The sequence below is a fragment of the Zingiber officinale genome, chromosome 9B, assembly GCF_018446385.1.
Source record: "Zingiber officinale cultivar Zhangliang chromosome 9B, Zo_v1.1, whole genome shotgun sequence".
NCBI lineage: Eukaryota > Viridiplantae > Streptophyta > Magnoliopsida > Zingiberales > Zingiberaceae > Zingiber > Zingiber officinale.
In genome coordinates this window covers 84,773,393-84,794,604 of record NC_056003.1, presented here as the reverse complement: position 1 = coordinate 84,794,604, position 21,212 = coordinate 84,773,393, and the positions used below count along the sequence as shown (strand labels likewise).

Genomic DNA, 21,212 nt, shown 5'->3' with positions numbered 1-21,212 from the left:
TGGGAGAAGGCACAAGTCTTTGTGAATTTTCTCAAGAGGTTTTATGATACTACATTACAACTTAGTGCTACCAAGAAAACTACATCACCCTTGATTTGGGAGGAAATAGTTGCAATGAGGATGATCATTGATGAGACAATACTTGAAACTACTGATCCTTCATTACAAGAAGTTGATAAGAGAATGGAGAGTAAGTTCAATAAGTATTGGAGTAATCTTGAGAAGGTGAACAAGCTTGTTTTCCTAGATCACATTCTAGATCCTCGTTATAAACTTCAAATGATTGGGATCCATTTGGGAGATATGAAATTGGATGCTAGTAAAATACAATCCTTTGTTGACGGTTTAAAGAATTGTCTAATGGAGTTGAATCATGCATATAAAGGGAATTCACCTTTGGATCATATTAATGGGATTGATGATGACAATGCAGATAAAGATTTGATGGAAATGTATAAGAATGATCCCATTAAACTAAACTATCATCTGAGAATGGCTCAACTAAGAAAAGCTCAAAAGCAAGCAGAAATATCCAATGAGGTGGACAAATACTTCTCGGATCCTTTTGTGAAATAGAGTTCAACTTCGATATTTTGGAATGGTGGAAAGGAAATACAACGACATTTCCAGTCTTGTCTAAGATTGCCAAGGATATTTTTTCAATCCCTTCATCTACTGTTGCTAGTGAGAATGCTTTTAGCCTTGGGAGGAGGGTTGTAGATCCATTTAGGGCATCATTGCATCCCAAAAATGGTGGAGGCACTAGTGTGCACTAGTGACTGGCTTAGAGGTGAAGAAATTAACTTATACAAGGAGCTGACAGAAGATGAATTCAACTTTTATAAGGATTGTGAAGAAGTGATCACAAGTAAGTCAATATTTAACTTGTTTATCTTGGTATATACTATAGAATATAGATTATGCTTATATGATATTTGATTATTTGTTGTTTGTAGGTACCGTCAATGCTTAATTGTGGATGTCCTGCTTACTAGACATCTACTTAGTTATCTGTTGATATTTTCATAATCAAGTTACTAGTCATTTATGAACATTTGTATCTTTTTATTTCTGACTATTGCAGTGTTGTTATAAAACTTATGTTGTTTGTATGTAGTTATTTTGGAAGTTTATCTATTTGTTATAACATTTTTCTTTCCTCAAATGAGTGATGCCCTCATATCCTGGGCTAAAAACAGTTTCCTCACAACCGTGGTTGATGACTTCTTCGACATTGGATGATCTAGAGAGGAGCTTCACGATCTTATTTCGTTGGTTGAGAAGTTTGTCTGTTTATGCCATTTCCTGTTATTTGATTTTGTATTATATTGTTCTCTAAATGGTTCACAAGATAAATTTCCTTTTGCTATTGATAATAATTAATAGGTCTGTGGGATGCAAACTGGAAAAAGGAGACACATTCTGAACAAGTTAAGATCATTTTTTTTGCTTTGTTCGATGCTATCAATGAACTTGGGACCCAGGCATCAACATTGGTAGATAAGTCCATTCAATTTGTAGATAAGTCTTCATCCTGTGTTGGACAAGACTACATATCACCTTATAAACAAAGAGACGCTGGCCATCGTGAAAAAGGTGAGCCTTGTGCTGTATTTTCTATAAATAGAGAGCCAAGAAGATTGCCATATAATTGTTGGCCTCCTGCAGGAAGCAATACTGGTGAATGCAAGTCGAGGACCAGTTATCGACGAAGCTGCTTTGGTTGAACATCTGAAGGCAAATCCTATGTTCAGTGTCGGTCTCAATGTTTTTGAGGTAATTATGCGAGGATCAATTCAGCACTTATGATTGGCGACATTGTCGAGTAAATTGAAAATATGTTTTGCTCTTCTGTACAGGATGAGCCAAAGATGAAACCTGGTCTTGCTGAACAGAAAAATGCAATTGTTGTGCCACATATTGCCTCTGCATCCAAGGTGACAAACAACACACAAATTGAAGCTTAATTCGGCCAACTTTGAGTAACTTAACTTATTTTGTTTCCTTAAAATTCTTGGTATAGTCAATAGTGGACGTGTGAAGGACTGACCACTCTTGCTGCCTTGAATGTTCTTGTAAGTTGACTATGTCACTTGCTTGTTTATTTATGACAAGGAAATTAGAAATTATATATAATCCTTATTAGAGACTCCTGTAGGAAAATTCTCCTTGATCCTGCTATATTATATTTATTGCATGCAGGGAAAGATTAAAGGGTATCCAGTTTCCAGTTTGGGGGGATCCAAATCGTGTTGATAAATTCTTGGATGAGAAATCTCTAGTTCCTGCAGCATGTCCAAGCATTGTTAATGTCAAATAGCTTGGTATTATTCCGACTTTTATCTTAATTAATTTATTTTCTACTCTCTTCTTGTGGAACACTTTCATTAATTTGGCAATTAATTTGTTTTGCAGGCCCGCCAGTTTCAAAACCGTGATGCGATACAAGATAAACACCGCAGAAGAAAGGCTTTGTTATTATTTAGACACAAAGGGATAAATATCTAGGCACGATGTATATGAATATGATTGCCACACAGTTCTTATTATTTACCGCAGAGAGAAGGTAAAAAAGGGAAGTTGAATGTTGTATCGCTACGCATTCTCCACAGTCACTGTTCGATATCTGAAGATGTTTATTTCTAGTAGATTTATAGTATTTCTAGTAGTTTGATAATATCTCAGTACTAATATAGACTCAAAATGCTGCTGTATAATAAAAATATTTAAACATTCGGGATATCATTTCCCTACCCGACGGGATCCCGAACATTCGGGATCCCGAACATTCGGGTCCCGACACTTGTCGGGTACGGGATCGGGAGAAAAATTGATTCCCAATTTTTTATCGGGACGGGATTTGGGTAAGATGATTACGGGACGGGTCCCTACCCGATTCCACCCCTAATCTAATGTGACAGGCATCTGTTGAGGTTTTGATATGACAACTGCTTGTTTAAATTTGACGACCCAGATTAAATCTCACATTTCTATGCTCTTGATCGAACGACCCTCAGAAATCCTCGTTAGGGTTTTTAAGATTGGTGCTTCAACGACACTTCATCATTTTAGCATCTTCAGTCCATGTTCTTCTTCTTCTCTACTCTCCGCTCGCTATCATGGATGATCCCTCAAACCTCCATTTCCATCGTAAGTTCATTTTCTCTGACCTCCCTTCAACTTTCCTCCTTTCCCATGGCTTTTGGTCTACTTGTCGCCATCCATGGGCTCTAGTACACCTCTATCGCCTTTGCCTTCAATGGCAGGGAGGTGGACGAGATGCACCTTAATTACCACATTCCTCCCAGCTATCGTATTGTAATCCCCTCGAGCTATGGCCGCCCCAATCTTCCTCCGACCGACTTTCTCACTTTCTTTAAGGATCAGTTCCTAGTCGGTCTGTATTTTCCTTTACACCCTTTTCTTTCTGAAGTCTACTCTTATTTTCACATTCCTTTGCAACAGCTAGCACCTAATTTCATTAGGTTGTTGTACGGGGTCGTAGTTTTGTTTTGATTGTACCGAGTCCCCCTGCACCCCAAGTCTTCCATTATTTCTATTTGTTGGTGCAATCGACCTCTAGGGTTTCAATGTTTGACAATATACCTAAGTTTGTTCAATTTGACCAAGGGTTGATCCAAACAGGACTTGATATTTGGAAGAGAGAAGTTTAGTCAGGACTAGATGACTAGCAAAAGTAAGTCCTAACCAAAGGATAGGCAGGTGAGAAGTCTACTGAGTGACTAGTCCTAACTAGAGGTTAGGCAAAGTGGAAGTCCTGATGAGTGAAGCCGAGCCATAGTGAGTGAAGCTAGGTAGTGGAAGTCCTGGTGAGTGAAGCCGGACTCTAGTGCGTGAAGTTAGGTGGTGGAAGTCCTGGTTAGTGAAGCCATGCCATGGTGAGTGATGTTAGGTGGTGGAAGTCCTGGTGAGTGAAGCCGGACCCCAGTGAGTGAAGCTAGGTGGTGGAAGTCCTGGTGAGTGAAGCCAGGCAATGAAAGTCCTAGTGAGTGAAGCTAGGCAGGCCTAGGGGAGGTAACCCTAGGTTATATGTGACCAACTATTTTCTGGTTGACCGCACGCAGTCGATCGGACCAGCGAATCTTGAAATCTATTAACACTGTCTTACTTTACTATTTTATCTATTGTGTTAACTCAGTGTTGCAGGAAAGTCTAGTTAGGTCAACGAGTCAATCGGATAGTTAGCATGAAGTCCAGATAGGTCGACGGGTTGACCATATGTCTGGCAAGATGGTAAGTTAAAGTAAGTCACTGGAGGAGAGTGACTTGGTGAGGGCGCATTCCCCGTTTGAGGGAACAGTAGGCGTCGATCCAACTTAGATCCATTTCAGAAATCTAAGTTGAGATCTTGACTAGATTCTGGTCTCAAGGAGACAGAATCTAATTACTACTCTATTTGTCATATTGTGCTAACTTTATTTTGCAGGGTAGTATAATTTTTAGTTATCTCAGACTAACCTTTTCTTGTAGGAAAAAGGGTTCCTGGAAAAGGGGGTAAGGGTGTCCGGAATTTCCGAAGCTTATCTCGTCGCCAGCGTGGAGTGCACTAATTGGTTGGCTGACGTCACGGTCCAGGCGCCCGGAACTGCTTATATAAGCAGTCTTCCACCAAGTGCCAAACATAACTTTCTACCATGATTGCTCTATTGCACACTGCTCCAAAGACGCTCCTGCGATGCTTTGAAGCACCTCCGCCAACCTGCAACTCAGTTTTAATTTCCTTGTTGTCGGTAATTTAGTTTTATAAGTTCTTGTACTAATCTTGTAATTCTTTTTACGAACTATTAGTGGATTGCCCAACGAAAGCACTCGATGAGTGCGGGCCTTGGAGTAGGAGTCGACGAAGGCTTTGAACCAAGTAAAAACTTGGTGTGTTAGCATTGCTTCAAATTTTCTTTTCCGCTGCTTACTCGATTAAGTTTCAATGATTGTTATTCACCCCCCTTAGCAAACTTTACGATCCAACACTATTATCCTAAGAAATCTGAGTCAAGGATTTTTATATTCCAAGCTCGTGTGGGTGCGGTATTTTTTGACAAAATGCCTTCGTCTAACAAAGGTTGGAAGTCCTACTATTTCTTCCTCCGACTGACCCATCTAGTGACCCTCCTGACTAGGTGGCAAATGGAGTTGCCCAACCCTCCTAAGTCAACCAATTTCAAATGGGATCTGATCTACCTCAAAGCCTTAACTTAGCTGGCCAGTCTAAAGTACCACATCCACAAGCTATTGACTGAGGGGCTATTGTATATATTCAGCTTGAGTCCTATCTGAATCCGATTGCTTGATAGCTTAGGTGAGACCTTCTTCCTCTTATTTTTGTTGAATCTAACTAATTTCTTTTTTTTTTTGCAGCTAAAATCATGTGGAAAGCTTTGTTGGTTGATTCCATAATGTTAGCGGATGAGGAGATAGATGCTCATGGAGAAGCTGAGCTAGCAAGCCACATGCTGTTGTCGATCGGTCCCTCCGAAGAGCCGACAACGAACAAGAGACCAGCCAAGTCGCCAGAAGTGACGCGACCACCAACACCGAGTAGCTACCACCCCTTTGGCCCTCCGAGTTTAGACTAACTCAAATTGAAAATCATTAAGTGCTACACCAATCCTCGACAATGGCGCCAAAAACTTATTACGAAGCCGCAAGTGCATGACTACATCATCAGTAATAACAATATCAATCCCACAGGGATTGGGAACACTCAAGGATTCACACTTTGAATTAGCTAAACTAATGGATTCTCGAAGAGGTGTTTTTGCACAAAAGTACGTATAGAAGCAAAGCAAATAAACTAAAGATAAAAGTGAGGAAGTCTTGTTTAGCGAAATATTCTAGGGGTTTCAGTTTCAAAGTGATGGGGCTTAGTACCTTTGGATTTATCCATTTCCTATCATCAATTCTTATACATATTGGAAGCCTAACAGAAGTATCAACACTAATCCGCGGCTATGTGTCGGAGTGCTTTCCCTATTGTTATCTAATCCTCCTAAATGAAATGGTAATCTAGGAAGTTTGGTTAAGAGGGTATCCTTGTCACTAGAACCCCCCGATCATACGTTCCTAAATCACACAAGTCACCCACGAGCACAAGATTAGGAAAAACTCATTACGTGTAGTTATGATCTCCCTTGTGCGGAAATTACCCCTTTCATCAAGATCTATCTTCTAGATGTCCGGTTAAGAGGGTATACTTATCACTAGGACCCCCCGACCATACAATCTAAAGATCAATCCATACTAAGTTAGCAATCCACCATATCCATCAAACCTAACATGATCATTAAGCACAATTCCACACAATCACATTAGATTTAACAAGAACAAGCAATAAGATCATCTCACTTGAACATGACATTGGCATAGTCTAAGGGTAAATTTGGTTCAAGTTATCATGTATGACTTTGGTTATGTGATTACTAGGTAATTACATAACCAAGATTATAGGGAATATAACATAACCTAATATTGTTTAGTTCAACTTAGATAATGTAATAAAACATATTTGTTTGAAGATTTTAATATATAACTTAGTGTAATATTTTACTATATTACCCTCAGTTACAGAACCAATAATATATATTATTATTAATTTTTCTTTTTAAACTTTATGTTTTTTTTAAGTTTTTTGTTTTAAGTTTACATTTTTTTTAAGTTTACATTGTTTACGTTTTTTTTAGTTTACATTTTTTTTTAAAGTTTACGTTTTGTTAAACTTTATGTTATTTTAACTTTACTATATTTTTAAAAATACAAATTTATTTTTTAAATAAAATAACACATTTTTTTATTTTTTAATTTAGTTTTTATAATTTAAAATAAAATTTTCATTATAAAAATTTTATGAGTATTTTTGACCCAAAGTATAAATATGTTAGCTAGAGCCCTAGAGCCAATCATTTGATGATTGTATTTTGGACTTGTTGTATCATATTCTATATAAATAAAGGCATTTGGTTTTTGGTTATTATACTTACTTATATTGGTGCCAAATAAACTAAGTATAATAACGTCCTTGAGTAGACGGTTCTCACCTATATCAATCGGTTAGTTGAATCGATAGTGAGATGATATAGGGAACACTACTCATAATCATTCCTAGTCGAGTATTAACATTCAGGGACAATGTTAATGCAATAAGACTAGCATGTAGGTCAACTCGATGACTTGATCTCACAAGTCATGGATATAGAGATATCAAGTTGACACATGGGTATGCATTGGAGAATGTATACTGAATGACCCGCCATGAGAAAGTATCATGGATTGTTATATGAGTGTCATATACTTTCTCATGTGGATATTAGTATGACTACTAGTCCTTAGACCTAAAGTCACCATGGATCCCTATATAAGGAGTTATGTACTTTGGTTTCGTCAAACGTCACCCGTAATTGGGTGGACTATAAAGGCGATTACTGGGTATGTAACGAATTATGCAGAGGGATGTGAGTGATGTAGATGTGATCTATCCCTCCTATATGACGGGAGCGACATCGATATTCTTGATAGAGTGAGACTATGAAGTGCATGGCCATGCCCAAATGAGTCAATATAGGATATTGAGCTCATTTGATTGAGTGAGTCTACTTGGAGTTCAAGATTTAGATTGATTAGAGGATGACACGGTCTATGCCTCACATTGATCAATCTAGATGTCTAGGATAGAAGGACACTTGTCATATTTTGTGAGGAGTCACAATTAGTAGTCACAAGGTGATGTTGGATCTCAACATTCTTGTAACTTGGGTAGTAATGATGTGTTGCTAGATACCGCTCATTACTTATGCTCCTAAATGGGTTTAGGGGCATTGCCAACGTTACAAGAACCTATAGGGTTACACACTAAGGGCAATTAGATGGAGATTAGGTTCATTAGATGAACCTAAATGATTACGTTCATATGATGAACCAAATTGGATTAAGAGTAATCCAAAGTAGGCTAATTGAGTTGGACTCAATTTGGTTCATGTGTTAAGTGAGTCTAATTTGGACTTAGACTCATTTAATTAATTTAATTCAATGAATAGAGATTCATTAAATTAAAATTGACTTGAACCAATGGTTAGATTAGATCAACCAAGGGAGAGAAGTGGTCAAGTTTGACTTGACTTAAGTAGGAAGATGAAGAGTCAAGTTTTGACTTGACTTTGACTTGACCAATGCCACATCATCAAGGCTTCTTCATTTGGTCAAGTTTGACTTGACCAAATGCCACCTCATGGAGGAGATCAAGAGACTTGACTCTTGATATTCCATGGGGGTTACATGCCTTGAAGTGGCCGGCCACTTTTAGGTGGAATGAAAAATTGATTTTTTCATTCGAGTGGTTGTAACTCCATCTTCTTCTTCCTCTTGAGTTTTTCTTCTTCCTCTCCCTCTCCTCCCTACTGATCTCTAAGGTTGCTAGCACATCCTTAGAGATTTTTCTCCATCTCTTGCTTGTGTGGATACACATAGAGAAGTGTCTACTTTGACACTTTCGAGATCCGGCGAACCGAGGACAAGCGGGATTGCGAAGGGCTTCGCATCGAAGGTATAAATCTTTCTTCATGTAGGTCTAGGAGTAGATCTAAGTTGTAAACTCGTACTCGTAAATTTTGTTTTACACTCTTCGGACGGATCCGTTGGCTAGGGTGATTCGGGGTTTCCGCGACGCGAAAAAGCGGTTTTCGCGGCCCGAAAAACTCAACAGAATAAACTCGTACTCATAAATTTTGTTCTATACTCTTCGCACGGATTCGTTGGCTAGGGTGATTCGGGGTTTCCGCGACACGAAAAAGCGGTTTTCGCAACCCGAAAAGTCCAACAGTGGTATCAGAGCCACGTGCAAAGCGAGTACGAGTTTAGATTCATATTTTTATGAAAATATAGATCTGTAAACTTTCTGTAAATTCATGTTTTTATAGTTTTAATGGGTATTTTTCTCGTAGAAGCGAAGCACAAGTGTTTAGACACTTGTAGGCTTCGACTACCGAGAAGAATTTTCCGAAACGGCAATGTTTCGTCCCAAAATTTTTTGGGATAGCGGGCTTAGGCGCTGTTAGATCGCAAAGGAACCCTCGCGATGGTTAGATCGCGGGAGGGGCGCTGCCCCTGGCCCCGCAAGGGGATTCGTTCCGCGATTGCGCCCGAAAATGCTAAACGGGACCGCCGGGAAAAATTTACTCATAAAATTGTAAAAATTATGAAAATTACAGAAAATTATGAAAAAATATATAATTTAGAATTATATATTAATTTTGTGATAGTCATGGCCCAAACGACCCAAATTGGATTTGGAAATGTGTTGTAATTCATAATACGGCCTGCGTGCCGTTATGTGATATGCGTGCTGTATTTATTTTTTTAATTTTATTTTCACGACCTGCGCATTGTGCCTTTCTCTTATATTCTGGTTGTAAATTAGATTTAGACTCGAATGTAACTCGATTTTCAAAATTGTAATGTAAATTTTGAAGCGGTGGAAGGTCCACACGAGACGGAGTTACGAGGAGGGCTCGAGCAACACAAGGTGGTCAAACGAAGAAGCTTGAGAAGCTGTTGACCTTAGGTTGACCATCCGATCTTCTCATTGGCTTGAGAAGATCGTAGTAGGGCCATGACACAATCACAAAATAATTTAATTAATTGCTTATATGTATGTGATACATGTTTAATTAAGTAGTTAATTAGTGTCTAGCGATTAGATTAGATCTATATCGTGCACATGATGCACCCCACGATTAGATTAGATCTAAATCAAGTATTTGATACACATCATCGTTTAGATTAGATCTAAAACACGTCAACTCGTAATGCCTACCATGCCGTGATACCTACCACTACCTCGATCGCATGTTGTTGAATCTGCCAAAGCAGAGCAACACATACTATCTTGGTAGGATACGGAGGGACAATCTTGGTCCCGCCTATCAACGCATGGGTGAGTACAACTCAATTAGATTGAGTATTCCTAGTTAACTCGGTTGGATCGAGTATAACTATAGACATTCTTCCAACGGTTGGAAAGATAGGTCAAAATCACATATATATTAACTCTCGGGCGTATTAGACAAAGCTAACTCGAGTTTTAATATAAATACAGATATTGATCCTATAAACAAGAGTTGCATAGAGATGTAATTGGTAATCGTTACCTACCGATCATACTAAGTCTTGGGCGTATTAGCCAAAGCTAACTCAAGGGTTAGTATGATGTGGATCTTGTCCCACATGAATTATAGAATTCAGTGGGAGCATCATTTAGTTAAAGGCCTAATTAAATGATTAAGAATATGATATTTATTTCTGCTTTTATTTCTGTTGTAGATTACCATGACGTCGAATATGAACACATTCTCCTTGCGATCTATCCTCGAGAAGGACAAGCTCAACGGAGCAAACTTCTTGGACTAGTACAGGAACCTGAGAATAGTTCTCACCCAAGAACATAAACTGTACGTTCTCGAGCAGCCCATTCCGGAGGCTCCTCCTGCCACTGCCCCGCGAGGTGACCGAGATGCTTTTAAGAAGCATCAAGATGACGCATTAGATGTGTCTTGTCTAATGCTCGCGACCATGAACTCTGAGCTTCAGAAGCAACACGAGTTAATGGGCGCTTACGATATGGTTGAACATCTTCGTCAACTGTATCAAGGTCAAGCGAGGCATGAGAGATTTGAGATCTCAAGGGCACTGTTTCAGTGCAAGATGTCAGACGGGGCTCCTGTAGGCCCATATGTACTCAAAATGATTGGGTACATAGAGAACCTACAAAGGTTGGGGTTCCCACTTGGCCAAGATCTGGCCACTGACCTGATCTTGCAATCCTTGCCGGATAGCTACAGTCAATTCGTTCTAAACTACAATATGAGCGCCACTGCCCGAGCTGCTTAGCATGTTAAGAATTGCTGAGCTGAACCTTAAGAAGGCTAAGCCCAACACTGTTCTGATGGTTCAGAAACATAAGGGCAAGGGCAAGCCCAAAGGCAAGGGAAAGTCCCAAGCCAAGGGCAAAGGCAAGACACTGAAGCCTAAAGGAGGGGTCGCCAAGGATGCTACCTGCTTCCACTGCGGTTAGACCGGGCACTGGAAGAAGAACTGCAAGGTATACTTGGAGGATCTTAAGAAGAAGCGAAGTGAGACTTCCACTTCAGGTATATATGTTATAGAAGTCAATCTATCTATTTCTACATCATGGGTATTAGATACTGGATGTGCTTCTCACATTTGTACTGATGTGCAGGCGCTGAGAAATAGCAGGGCATTGATAAAGGGCGAGGTGGACCTACGAGTAGGCAATGAAGCACGGGTTGTTGCTGTTGCTGTAGGGACTTACTTTCTATCTCTGCTCTCTGGGCTTGTACTAGAGTTAGTCGATTGTTGTTATGTACCTGCATTAACTAAGAACATTATATCAGTTTCTTGTTTGGAAAAGAAAGGTTTCTCGTTTACAATAAAGAACAAATGTTGTTCCGTCTTTTTAAACGATATGTTCTATTGTAGTGCACCTCTGATAAACGGACTCTATATTCTAGACCTTGAGAGCCCAATCTATAACATAAATACCAAGAGGTTCAAGTCAAATGACATGAACCAAACCTACCTCTGGCACTGTCGCTTAAATGACAAGCGCTTATCCCAGCTCCATAAGGATGGTTTGTTGGACTCATTTGATTTAGAATCATATGAGATATGCGAGTCATGCCTACGAGGCAAGATGACCAAGACTCCCTTTAGTGGGCACAGCGAGAGAGCGACTGATTTGTTAGGACTCATACATAGTGATGTATGTGGCCCTTTCAATGTCGCTGCTAGAGGCGGTTATAGGTACTTCATCACATTTACTGATGACTTCAGTAGATATGGTTATGTGTACTTGATGACACATAAGTCTGAATCCTTTGAAAAGTTCAAAGAATTCAAGAATGAAGTACAGAACCAGCTTGGCAAGAGTATTAAGATACTTCGATCAGATCGAGGTGGAGAATACCTTAGCCATGAGTTTCGTGACTACCTAGCTGAGTGTGAGATTCTATCCCAACTCACTCCTCCTGGAACACCACAGTGGAATGGTGTATCCGAAAGGAGGAATCGTACCCTATTAGATATGGTACGATCGATGATGAGTCACACAGATCTTTCGACATACCTTTGGGGCTATGCTTTAGACACGACAACTTTTATACTCAACCGAGTTCCATCCAAGGCCGTGATAAAGACACCATATAGGATATGGACTGGGAGAGATGCCCACGTGTCTTTCATGAGGATTTGGGGTTGTGAGGCTTACGTTCGACGTCAAGTCTCAGACAAATTAGGACCCAAATCCGACAAGTGCTATTTCATTGTATATCCCAAGGAAACTAAGGGATATTACTTCTACATTCCCAGTCAGCACAAGGTAGTTGTGGCAAAGACTGGAGTCTTTCTAGAAAGGGAATTTGTTTCTAGAAAGACTAGTGGGAGCGCGTTCAATCTTGAAGAAGTTCAAGATGCGAACAATAGCACTGATGCCTCGATGGAAATTGAACTGGAACCACAAAGTGTTGTGGATGATGTTGTTCCACAAGGAGTTGAGGAACAACAACCAGTTCAAGTAGACATACCTCTTCACAGGTCTGATAGGGTACGTCGTCAGCCTGAGAGATACTCATCTCTTGTCTGACCATGATGACGTTATGCTCATAGAGGATGCGCCTACCACCTATCAGGAAGCTGTGATGAGACCAGATTCCGAGAAATGGCTAGAGGCCATGAGATCCGAAATGGAATCCATGTACACCAACCAAGTATGGACTTTGGTTGATCCACCTGAAGGGGTAAAACCCATTGGGTGTAAGTGGGTCTTTAAGAGAAAGACTGATATGGATGGACTTATCTATAAGGGTCTCTTGGTAGCTAAAGGTTTCAAGCAGATTCATGGTATTGACTATGATGAAACCTTTTCTCCAGTAGCGATATTTAAGTCCATTCGGATCATGCTTGCTATTGCAGCCTACCATGACTATGAGATATGGCAGATGGATGTCAAAACCGCGTTTCTGAATGGAAACCTGCTCGAGGATGTGTACATGACACAATCTGAGGGTTTTGTAGATCCACAGCATACTAGCAAAGTATGCAAGCTGCATAGGTCCATTTATTGACTAAAGCAAGCTTCTCGGAGCTGGAATCTTCGATTCGATGATGCAATCAAACAGTTTGGTTTCATCAAGAATGAAGATGAGCCTTGTGTCTACAAGAAGGTTGTAGGAGATATAGTTGTCATCCTCATATTATATGTGGATGGCATACTACTCATTGGGAAGGACATCCCTATGTTTCAGTCTGTCAAGACCTGGCTAGGGAGTTGCTTCTCAATGAAGGACTTAGGTGAGGCATCCCGCATTCTAGGGATACAGATCTATAGAGATAGATCTAAGAGATTGCTTGGCCTAAGTCAGAGTACATACATTGACAAGGTACTCCTACGGTTTGTTATGCAGAACTCCAAAAAGGGATTTCTGCCGATGTCACATGGCGTGAGTCTTTCGAAGACTCAAGGTCCCTCTTCTAGAGAGGAGAGAGACCGCATGGATCAGATCCTTTATGCCTCAGCCATAGGATCGATCATGTACGCCATGCTATGTACTCGACCTGATGTCTCGTATGCTTTGAGCATGACGAGCAGATACCAGTCAGATCCAGGTGAAAGTCACTGGATAGCGGTCAAGAATATTCTTAAGTACTTAAGAAGGACTAAAGAATATTTCTTGATATATGGAGGTGATGATGAGCTAGCTTTAAAGGGTTACAGTGATGCTAGCTTCCAGACCGACCAGGATGACTATAGATTGCAGTCGGGGTTCGTATTTTGCATTAATGGTGGTGCTGTCAGTTGGAAGAGTTCGAAGCAGGATACAGTAGCTGATTCTACAACAGAAGCCGAGTACATTGTTGCATCAAAGGCAGCAAAGGCAGCAAAGGAGGCAGTTTGGATTCGCAAGTTCATCACTGAACTTGGGGTGGTTCCTAGCATTGCTGACCCCATTGAGCTCTATTGTGACAACAATGGAGCTATAGCACAGGCGAAGGAACCTCGCTCACACCAGCGGACCAAACACATACTACGGCGCTTCCATCTCATTTGAGAGATCATCAAGAGAGGAGATGTGAAGATTTGCAGAGTACCTACAGAGGCTAACATCGCAGATCCCTTGACCAAGGCTTTGGCACAGAGGAAGCATGATGGTCACACTAGGTCATTGGGGCTTAGAGCCTACACTGATTGACACTAGTGCTAGTGGGAGATTGTTAGCTAGAGCCCTAGAGCCAATCATTTGATGATTGTATTTTGGACTTGTTGTATCATATTCTATATAAATAAAGGCATTTGGTTTTTGGTTATTATACTTACTTATATTGGTGCCAAATAAACTAAGTATAATAACGTCCTTGAGTAGACGGTTCTCACCTATATCAATCGGTTAGTTGAACCGATAGTGAGATGATATAGGGAACACTACTCTTAATCATTCCTAGTTGAGTATTAACATTCAGGGACAATGTTAATGCAATAAGACTAGCATGTAGGTCAACTCGATGACTTGATCTCACAAGTCATGGATATAGAGATATCAAGTTGACACATGGGTATGCATTGGAGAATGTATACTGAATGACCCGCCATGAGAAAGTATCATGGATCGTTATATGAGTGTCATATACTTTCTCATGTGGCTATTAGTATGACTACTAGTCCTTAGACCTGAAGTCACCATGGATCCCTACATAAGGAGTTATGTACTTTGATTTCGTCAAATGTCACCCGTAACTGGGTGGACTATAAAGGCGATTACTGGGTATGTAACGAATTATGCAGAGGGATGTGAGTGATGTAGATGAGATCTATCCCTCCTATATGACGGGAGCGACATCGATATTCTTGATAGAGTGAGACCACGAAGTGCATGGCCATGCCCAAATGAGTCAATATAGGATATTGAGCTCATTTGATTGAGTGAGTCTACTTGGAGTTCAAGATTTAGATTGATTAGAGGATGACACGGTCTATGCCTCACATTGATCAATCTAGATGTCTAGGATAGAAGGACACTTGTCATATTTTGTGAGGAGTCACAATTAGTAGTCACAAGGTGATGTTGGATCTCAACATTCTTGTAACTTGGGTATTAATGATGTGTTGCTAGATACCGCTCATTACTTATGCTCCTAAATGGGTTTAGGGGCATTGCCAACGTTACAAGAACCTATAGGGTCACACACTAAGGGAAATTAGATGGAGATTAGGTTCATTAGATGAACCTAAATGATTACGTTCATATGATGAACCAAATTGGATTAAGAGTAATCCAAAGTAGGCTAATTGAGTTGGACTCAATTTGGTTCATGTGTTAAGTGAGTCTAATTTGGACTTCGACTCATTTAATTAATTTAATTCAATGAATAGAGATTCATTAAATTAAAATTGAATTGAACCAATGGTTAGATTAGATCAACCAAGGGAGAGAAGTGGTCAAGTTTGACTTGACTTAAGTAGGAAGATGAAGAGTCAAGTTTTGACTTGACTTTGACTTGACCAATGCCACATCATCAAGGCTTCTTCATTTGGTCAAGTTTGACTTGACCAAATGCCACCTCATGGAGGAGATCAAGAGACTTGACTCTTGATATTCCATGGGGGTTACATGCCTTGAAGTGGCCGACCACTTTTAGGTGGAATGAAAAATTGATTTTTTCATTCGAGTGGTTGTAACTCCATCTTCTTCTTCCTCTTGAGTTTTTCTTCTTCCTCTCCCTCTCCTCCCTACTGATCTCCAAGGTTGCTAGAACATCCTTAGAGATTTTTCTCCATCTCTTGCTTGTGTGGATACATATAGAGAAGTGTCTACTTTGACACTTTCGAGATCCGGCGAACCGAGGACAAGCGGGATTGCGAAGGGCTTCGCATCGAAGGTATAAATCTTTCTTCATGTAGGTCTAGGAGTAGATCTAAGTTGTAAACTCATACTCGTAAATTTTGTTCTATACTCTTCGCACGGATCCGTTGGCTAGGGTGATTCGGGGTTTCCGCGACGCGAAAAAGCGATTTTCGCGGTCCGAAAAACCCAACAGAATAAACTCGTACTCGTAAATTTTGTTCTATACTCTTCGCACAGATCCGTTGGCTAGGGTGATTCGGGGTTTCCGCGACGCGAAAAAGCGGTTTTCGCGGCCCGAAAAACCCAACAAATATCAAAGGATATTTTTGGCCAAAAAATTTCGTTAACCCTGTAATCAAGAAAAATCTTAATTTTTTGAGGGTTTTCAATTCCTGGTTGCATGCACCTTTTGCTAACGTGTCGAGCATAAATCGTTATTCGAGGATCACAAATTGCCTAAACCAAACAGGGTTTTCATTAATGACCTTGAATGGATAACCAAGATTATCCAGGATAATTCTGAACCAAATGCACTCTAAAAGTTTACATCAAATCCTTATTACAACTACTCTCTAATCCCTAGAATGAGAGAACTACTACATGACAAGAAGGAAATTGAATCCGAAGACAAAGATAGCAAGTCTTAACATTCAAATCGAGAGAGAAGTGAAGAAGAGACTTAGCGATTGCCAACGAGTGATCTCCGGAGAAATCCTTACCAATGGACGGATGGAGAGCTGGATTTCGACCTTGGATCGTTGATTCAGGACCTCTGGGGCACCATATCTGATCTTGGATCATCTTCCTCAAAGGGGAAAAACTTTCTCCCCTTTAAATGGGGAAGAAGACCCCTTATATATGCTGGCACTGCCCCTGCCCCTGCCACGGGCCGTGCCATGATCGTGCCAATTGGCATGACCAATGCCTGTTGGCCTCAAAGTCCTGGTGCATAACCATGTGGAATCCACACGACCCAAGTAAAGTCGGTCTCTGGTGGTGAGGCATGGTCATGCCGATTGGCACAACCTCAATCGAGTTGAGCTCTAGATCTCCCACACGACCGTGTGAATACACATGGCCTGAGTGGGGTTGGCTGCTGGTTGATCCGCACGACCGTGGTTGGGGGCACGACCAACCTCTTGTTGCCTTTGGGTGAATTGACACGATCATGCCAAGAGGCATAACCCTGCTCTGTTCTTTTCTCCGCAAGATGTTCCTTTGCACATTTTCGCTCCAAAAGTGTTCTTGTTATAACAAAATACATAAGAGCAGATCTTCGAACCAAAAGAGTAATTATGCTAAAATAATGATGAAAGGAAGTGTAAATACCCAGAACATACTCAAGATAAATCCCTGAATGTACGATAAAGTATACATAAATGCGTATATAGACTACGCGCATCATACCTCCAGACTTAAACCTTTTCTTTTCCTCAAGTAAAAACCTGCAATCAAGACACAAATGCTCAGACTGTTCATTGTAATTCTTAATGAATGGATCCTTCACTATCAACTAGTTTCATTTGTGAGCCTGATTGTAGAATGCTATGGGTATAGCCTGAAGTTAAGTTCTCATGCGCAGTGCAGTAAGTGACTTTTGCCCTTCAAGTCTCAATCCCTAATCCTAGTCAAGTCGTCATCAAATTGAGTTCCTCATACTCCTAGTGATAGACACTTACTTACCACACGCTTGGTTCATTCTTCTTAATCTACCTGAGATCTCAAAGGCGTGCTCGAAATCAAGAGAAACAATGTATTTATTTCCCTAGTAACGTAACTTGGTCTCAATGGAGGTAACTTGCTAGTTTCCACTTGTGAAACTATTTTTTTATATCCCTTATTCACATGCGTTTTTTTCTTCACCAAGTCAGTTACATTGTACAATACTTAGGATTTATTCAACTTTTTTTTTTTTGAGATATCATGATTTTTTCAAGCAAGCTTTAATGAAACAAGCAACATCTAATAACCAAGATGTAGTTTAAGAAATCGCCATAGGAGACTAAGTACTAAACAAACTTGATGAATTATGACTATTTTCAAAGTTATCAACTATTCAAGACATAAGCTAAGTGAAATGAGAAACTCAACATCAAACTAATACCCCCAAAAAAATATTCACAACAATTCATTGCTCATTTCATGCTACTAGGGATAGAAGTAGGGAATCCATTAAAAATACTAGAATAAGTCTTACAACACATACATCAAGATATAAACGTGCTGTGATTTCTGCTCTAAGACAAGTCAGCAAGTAAAGTAGAGAATGATGTAACTCTTTTGCCACAAAAGTCGCACATAACAATGAACAAAATCTGAACTAAGATGCAACAAATGGAAAACTAAACTGAACTAAGATAAGCAAAAGTGCAACTAAAGCAAGCGAAAGTATAGAAAAAGGAAACTATGTACAACTATGTGCACTCCCCCAGACTTAAACTTTTTTATTATCTCGATAAAATTAAAATGGAGGAGGAAAAATGTCAGGGAGCTTTGGCAAGTTAGGGAAAGACTCGATATGCCATGTCTTTATTCTGTGCAAGAATTTGTGATATTGGTAAATAGAATTGATTTTAGATTAAATGCAACGCATAAATCCCCTGAAATCCTCATTTAGTTTCATTTCTTCCCTTTGGACAATCATAAAATCAGAAAATTTCTTGTGCAAGTCTTTCTCATTCTCAAATAAGTCTCGCAAATATTTGAATTGTTCATCCAATAGTTTACTTTGTTTCCCTAGTTCTTCGTAATGTAAGGTGTAGTCATGATGTAAAGCATCTAAAGTCGGACGAAGTTCAAAGAATCTCTGCTACTTGAAGGAATAGTGGAGGAGATTAGCATAGGAATAGGCATATTTTGATTGGTAGCATCCAATAGCTATCAATCCACTACTTTACGAATGGTGGTAAAGTTTGGATTTGGCAATTTCAAAGAAAAATTATTTTCCAAGACAAGACAATAGTCAAGTCTGTCCCTCCTTATGATGTGCATTGCCAAACAAGCATTCAAATCAAGTCTTGGGATATTTTCTACCATTTATAAATCATCAAGATCACACCCCAAGACAACTGCCATTCGGGTGAGCAACCCTCCCAAAATAATTAGACGATTAGAGTGAAAAGTTTCCACATTTACAAGATATTTTAAAAACATTGATCCTGTATTAACCGGCACTTCCTCCACCATTGCCCATAAACAATACAATTCTGACAACCTTATGATGCTTTCACTCTCACTACGTCTAAAAATTGTGTTCCTCATGACAATTTGAGGATAACAGAAAATAGGATTAATGATATTGGTGGATTTAGAGATTTGTGAATCAAAAATAGATTTACCACCCAATAACACTCACATTTTGGAACTATTAAAACTAGGTAGCATGACTTATACTTCATTGCAAGGTAATTCAAAGCAAGCATTAAAGTAATCAAAGGACCACACAAAATCTTCATTATACAATCTAAATGTAGTTAGCCCTAAATGGGCATGATGGACTTTGATAGAACTTAAAATCTCCAAGACTATCCTAGGGCATGTCAGATAGTACATGCTCATGAATATCTTTCATCCTATTCTTTCAAATAACCAATTAACATAATCTTTAAAACCTAGAATCTCTAGAGTTGAGTGATCCTAGAACTTAGTGCACAAAATAGAACGTCTTACTAAAGAATCATAGCGATGTTTATGATCTTCATTAGCAAAGATAATACCAAAATTATCATTTATACCTTTGAAGCATGTATTCAAATCTTGTGAAGATTCGAGCTTCTCCTTGCCCTTGGCACCCATGCTTCTCTTGAACTTGCTTAACATTGCAGAGGAAAGTCAAATCTAGCCAAGAACCTAGAAGTAGAAGTAACCTAATATTAAAGAAGTAAATGTGGAAAAAGAAAATAAAATTAGAGAAGAGGAGTGGGAAGAAATTTGAGCAGCCTACGGCGTTTCACACCACTGTGTGATCGTCGTGTGAAACAAGCATCCCCTTTTAAACTTTTCGTGCCCTAGATGTATGCTAAGTGGGCTTGGGCTTGCCTTTTATGCCCCATGACCATGTCAGTCAACACAACCTCACTCACATTTAGCTTTGCCGAGATCACACGATCGTGTTATTCGACACGACTTTAGTTAAATCTGTGTCGGCCAAGAATACATGGCTGTGTTAAGTAACATGGCTACACCTTGTTCTGTTCGACCTAATATAGACGGTTGTGCCCAGAGGCACAACTCTTGTCCTGTTCAGCTCTGCTAGCTTCACACGGCCGTGTCTTGAGACACGGCCTAAGTCTGCATGTGTGTTTTATAAAATCCTCTCAACCTAAATCTACAACCTAAAAAAGAATACAGATGAAAACAAAGTTATTGTCTAACAAAGGAAAAATGAATCAAACAAACTAAACCTAAGAACCCTTGGGTTGCCTTGTAAGAAGCACTTGTTTAAGGTTTTTAGCTCTACCCCATATGAGCTCAATCCGGAGGTCATGGTTCAGAAAAATATAACTTCTTGCTTCTTTCAACCTATGTGCCAATTAGATATCTTTTTAAACTTTGTCCATTTTGTTGGTTAGTCCTAGGAAAACGTACCAGTTTCACTGTACAAAATTTTTTGTATAAGTGTCGAACCTTTCCTTAAATAACCTATTGTGTTCATTAGAAGTTAAATTAGGAATCGCAGACGAAACTTAACATCATTGATTCCAAATTTAACTTATCTGTTCTTAATGGTTTAGATTTGAATCGCAAGCGGAACTTAACACTATTGATTCAAATCTACCTAAGTTATTAATTTCATTAAATATTAATTTCCAAAATTGGCTTCCAGGACTGCATGGCGAGGCACATGACTTTCTTGGATATGGGAGCGACCACCACCGTCTAGACAAAGCCTTTTAAGGAAAGCTAATATTTAATTTCCTTAAATAACTCTAGGTTAACCAAAAAGAACAATCGAATCACAAATTTGAAAAAGAAGAAAACACAAACTCGAAAAACTAGATCTAATTGCCTCTTGTACTTAGAATTCTTACAAAGAAAATAATTAGTATGATGCGGAAGAAAATTACTAGTTATACCTTCTCTTTGTAAGCTAATGACCTCGAGATCTTCTGCCGTATTCCTTGCCTCGTCTTGGACGTCGTGTGGGCGACGATCCTCCAAGATGAATACCACCCAAAAGAGCTTCTCCTCCTTGTAATATTCGGCCACCACCACCATAATAGAAAAGAGAGCAAAGGGAGAAGAGAGGGAGAGAGGGGCCGACCACCAAGAGAGTCTCCAAGCCAATGA

General features: G+C 39.6%; 1 protein-coding gene across 1 annotated transcript; it reads left to right on the top strand.

Annotated features, from left to right (window-relative positions):
* Positions 1–750: 750 nt before the first annotated feature.
* LOC122023107 (glycerate dehydrogenase HPR, peroxisomal-like) lies at positions 751–2,584 on the top strand. The gene is made up of 8 exons (XM_042581197.1): positions 751–868; positions 957–961; positions 1,522–1,596; positions 1,669–1,776; positions 1,860–1,937; positions 2,024–2,075; positions 2,203–2,324; positions 2,416–2,584. Exons 1-6 carry the CDS (start codon positions 751–753, stop codon positions 2,039–2,041), a joined length of 402 nt encoding a protein of 133 aa, XP_042437131.1. The 3' UTR covers positions 2,042–2,075; positions 2,203–2,324; positions 2,416–2,584.
* The last annotated feature ends 18,628 nt before the right edge of the window (positions 2,585–21,212 follow it).

What these genes read in the sequence shown, in the direction of transcription:
- LOC122023107 (XM_042581197.1), top strand. Translation starts at nt 751, where the DNA reads ATGGTGGAGGCACTAGTGTGCACTAGTGACTGGCTTAGAGGTGAAGAA. An exon ending in CGCTGGCCATCGTGAAAAAG is followed by an intron (nt 1,597 to 1,668) that starts GTGAGCCTTGTG and finishes GGCCTCCTGCAG; the next exon opens with GAAGCAATACTGGTGAATGC. An exon ending in TCGGTCTCAATGTTTTTGAG is followed by an intron (nt 1,777 to 1,859) that starts GTAATTATGCGA and finishes TCTTCTGTACAG; the next exon opens with GATGAGCCAAAGATGAAACC.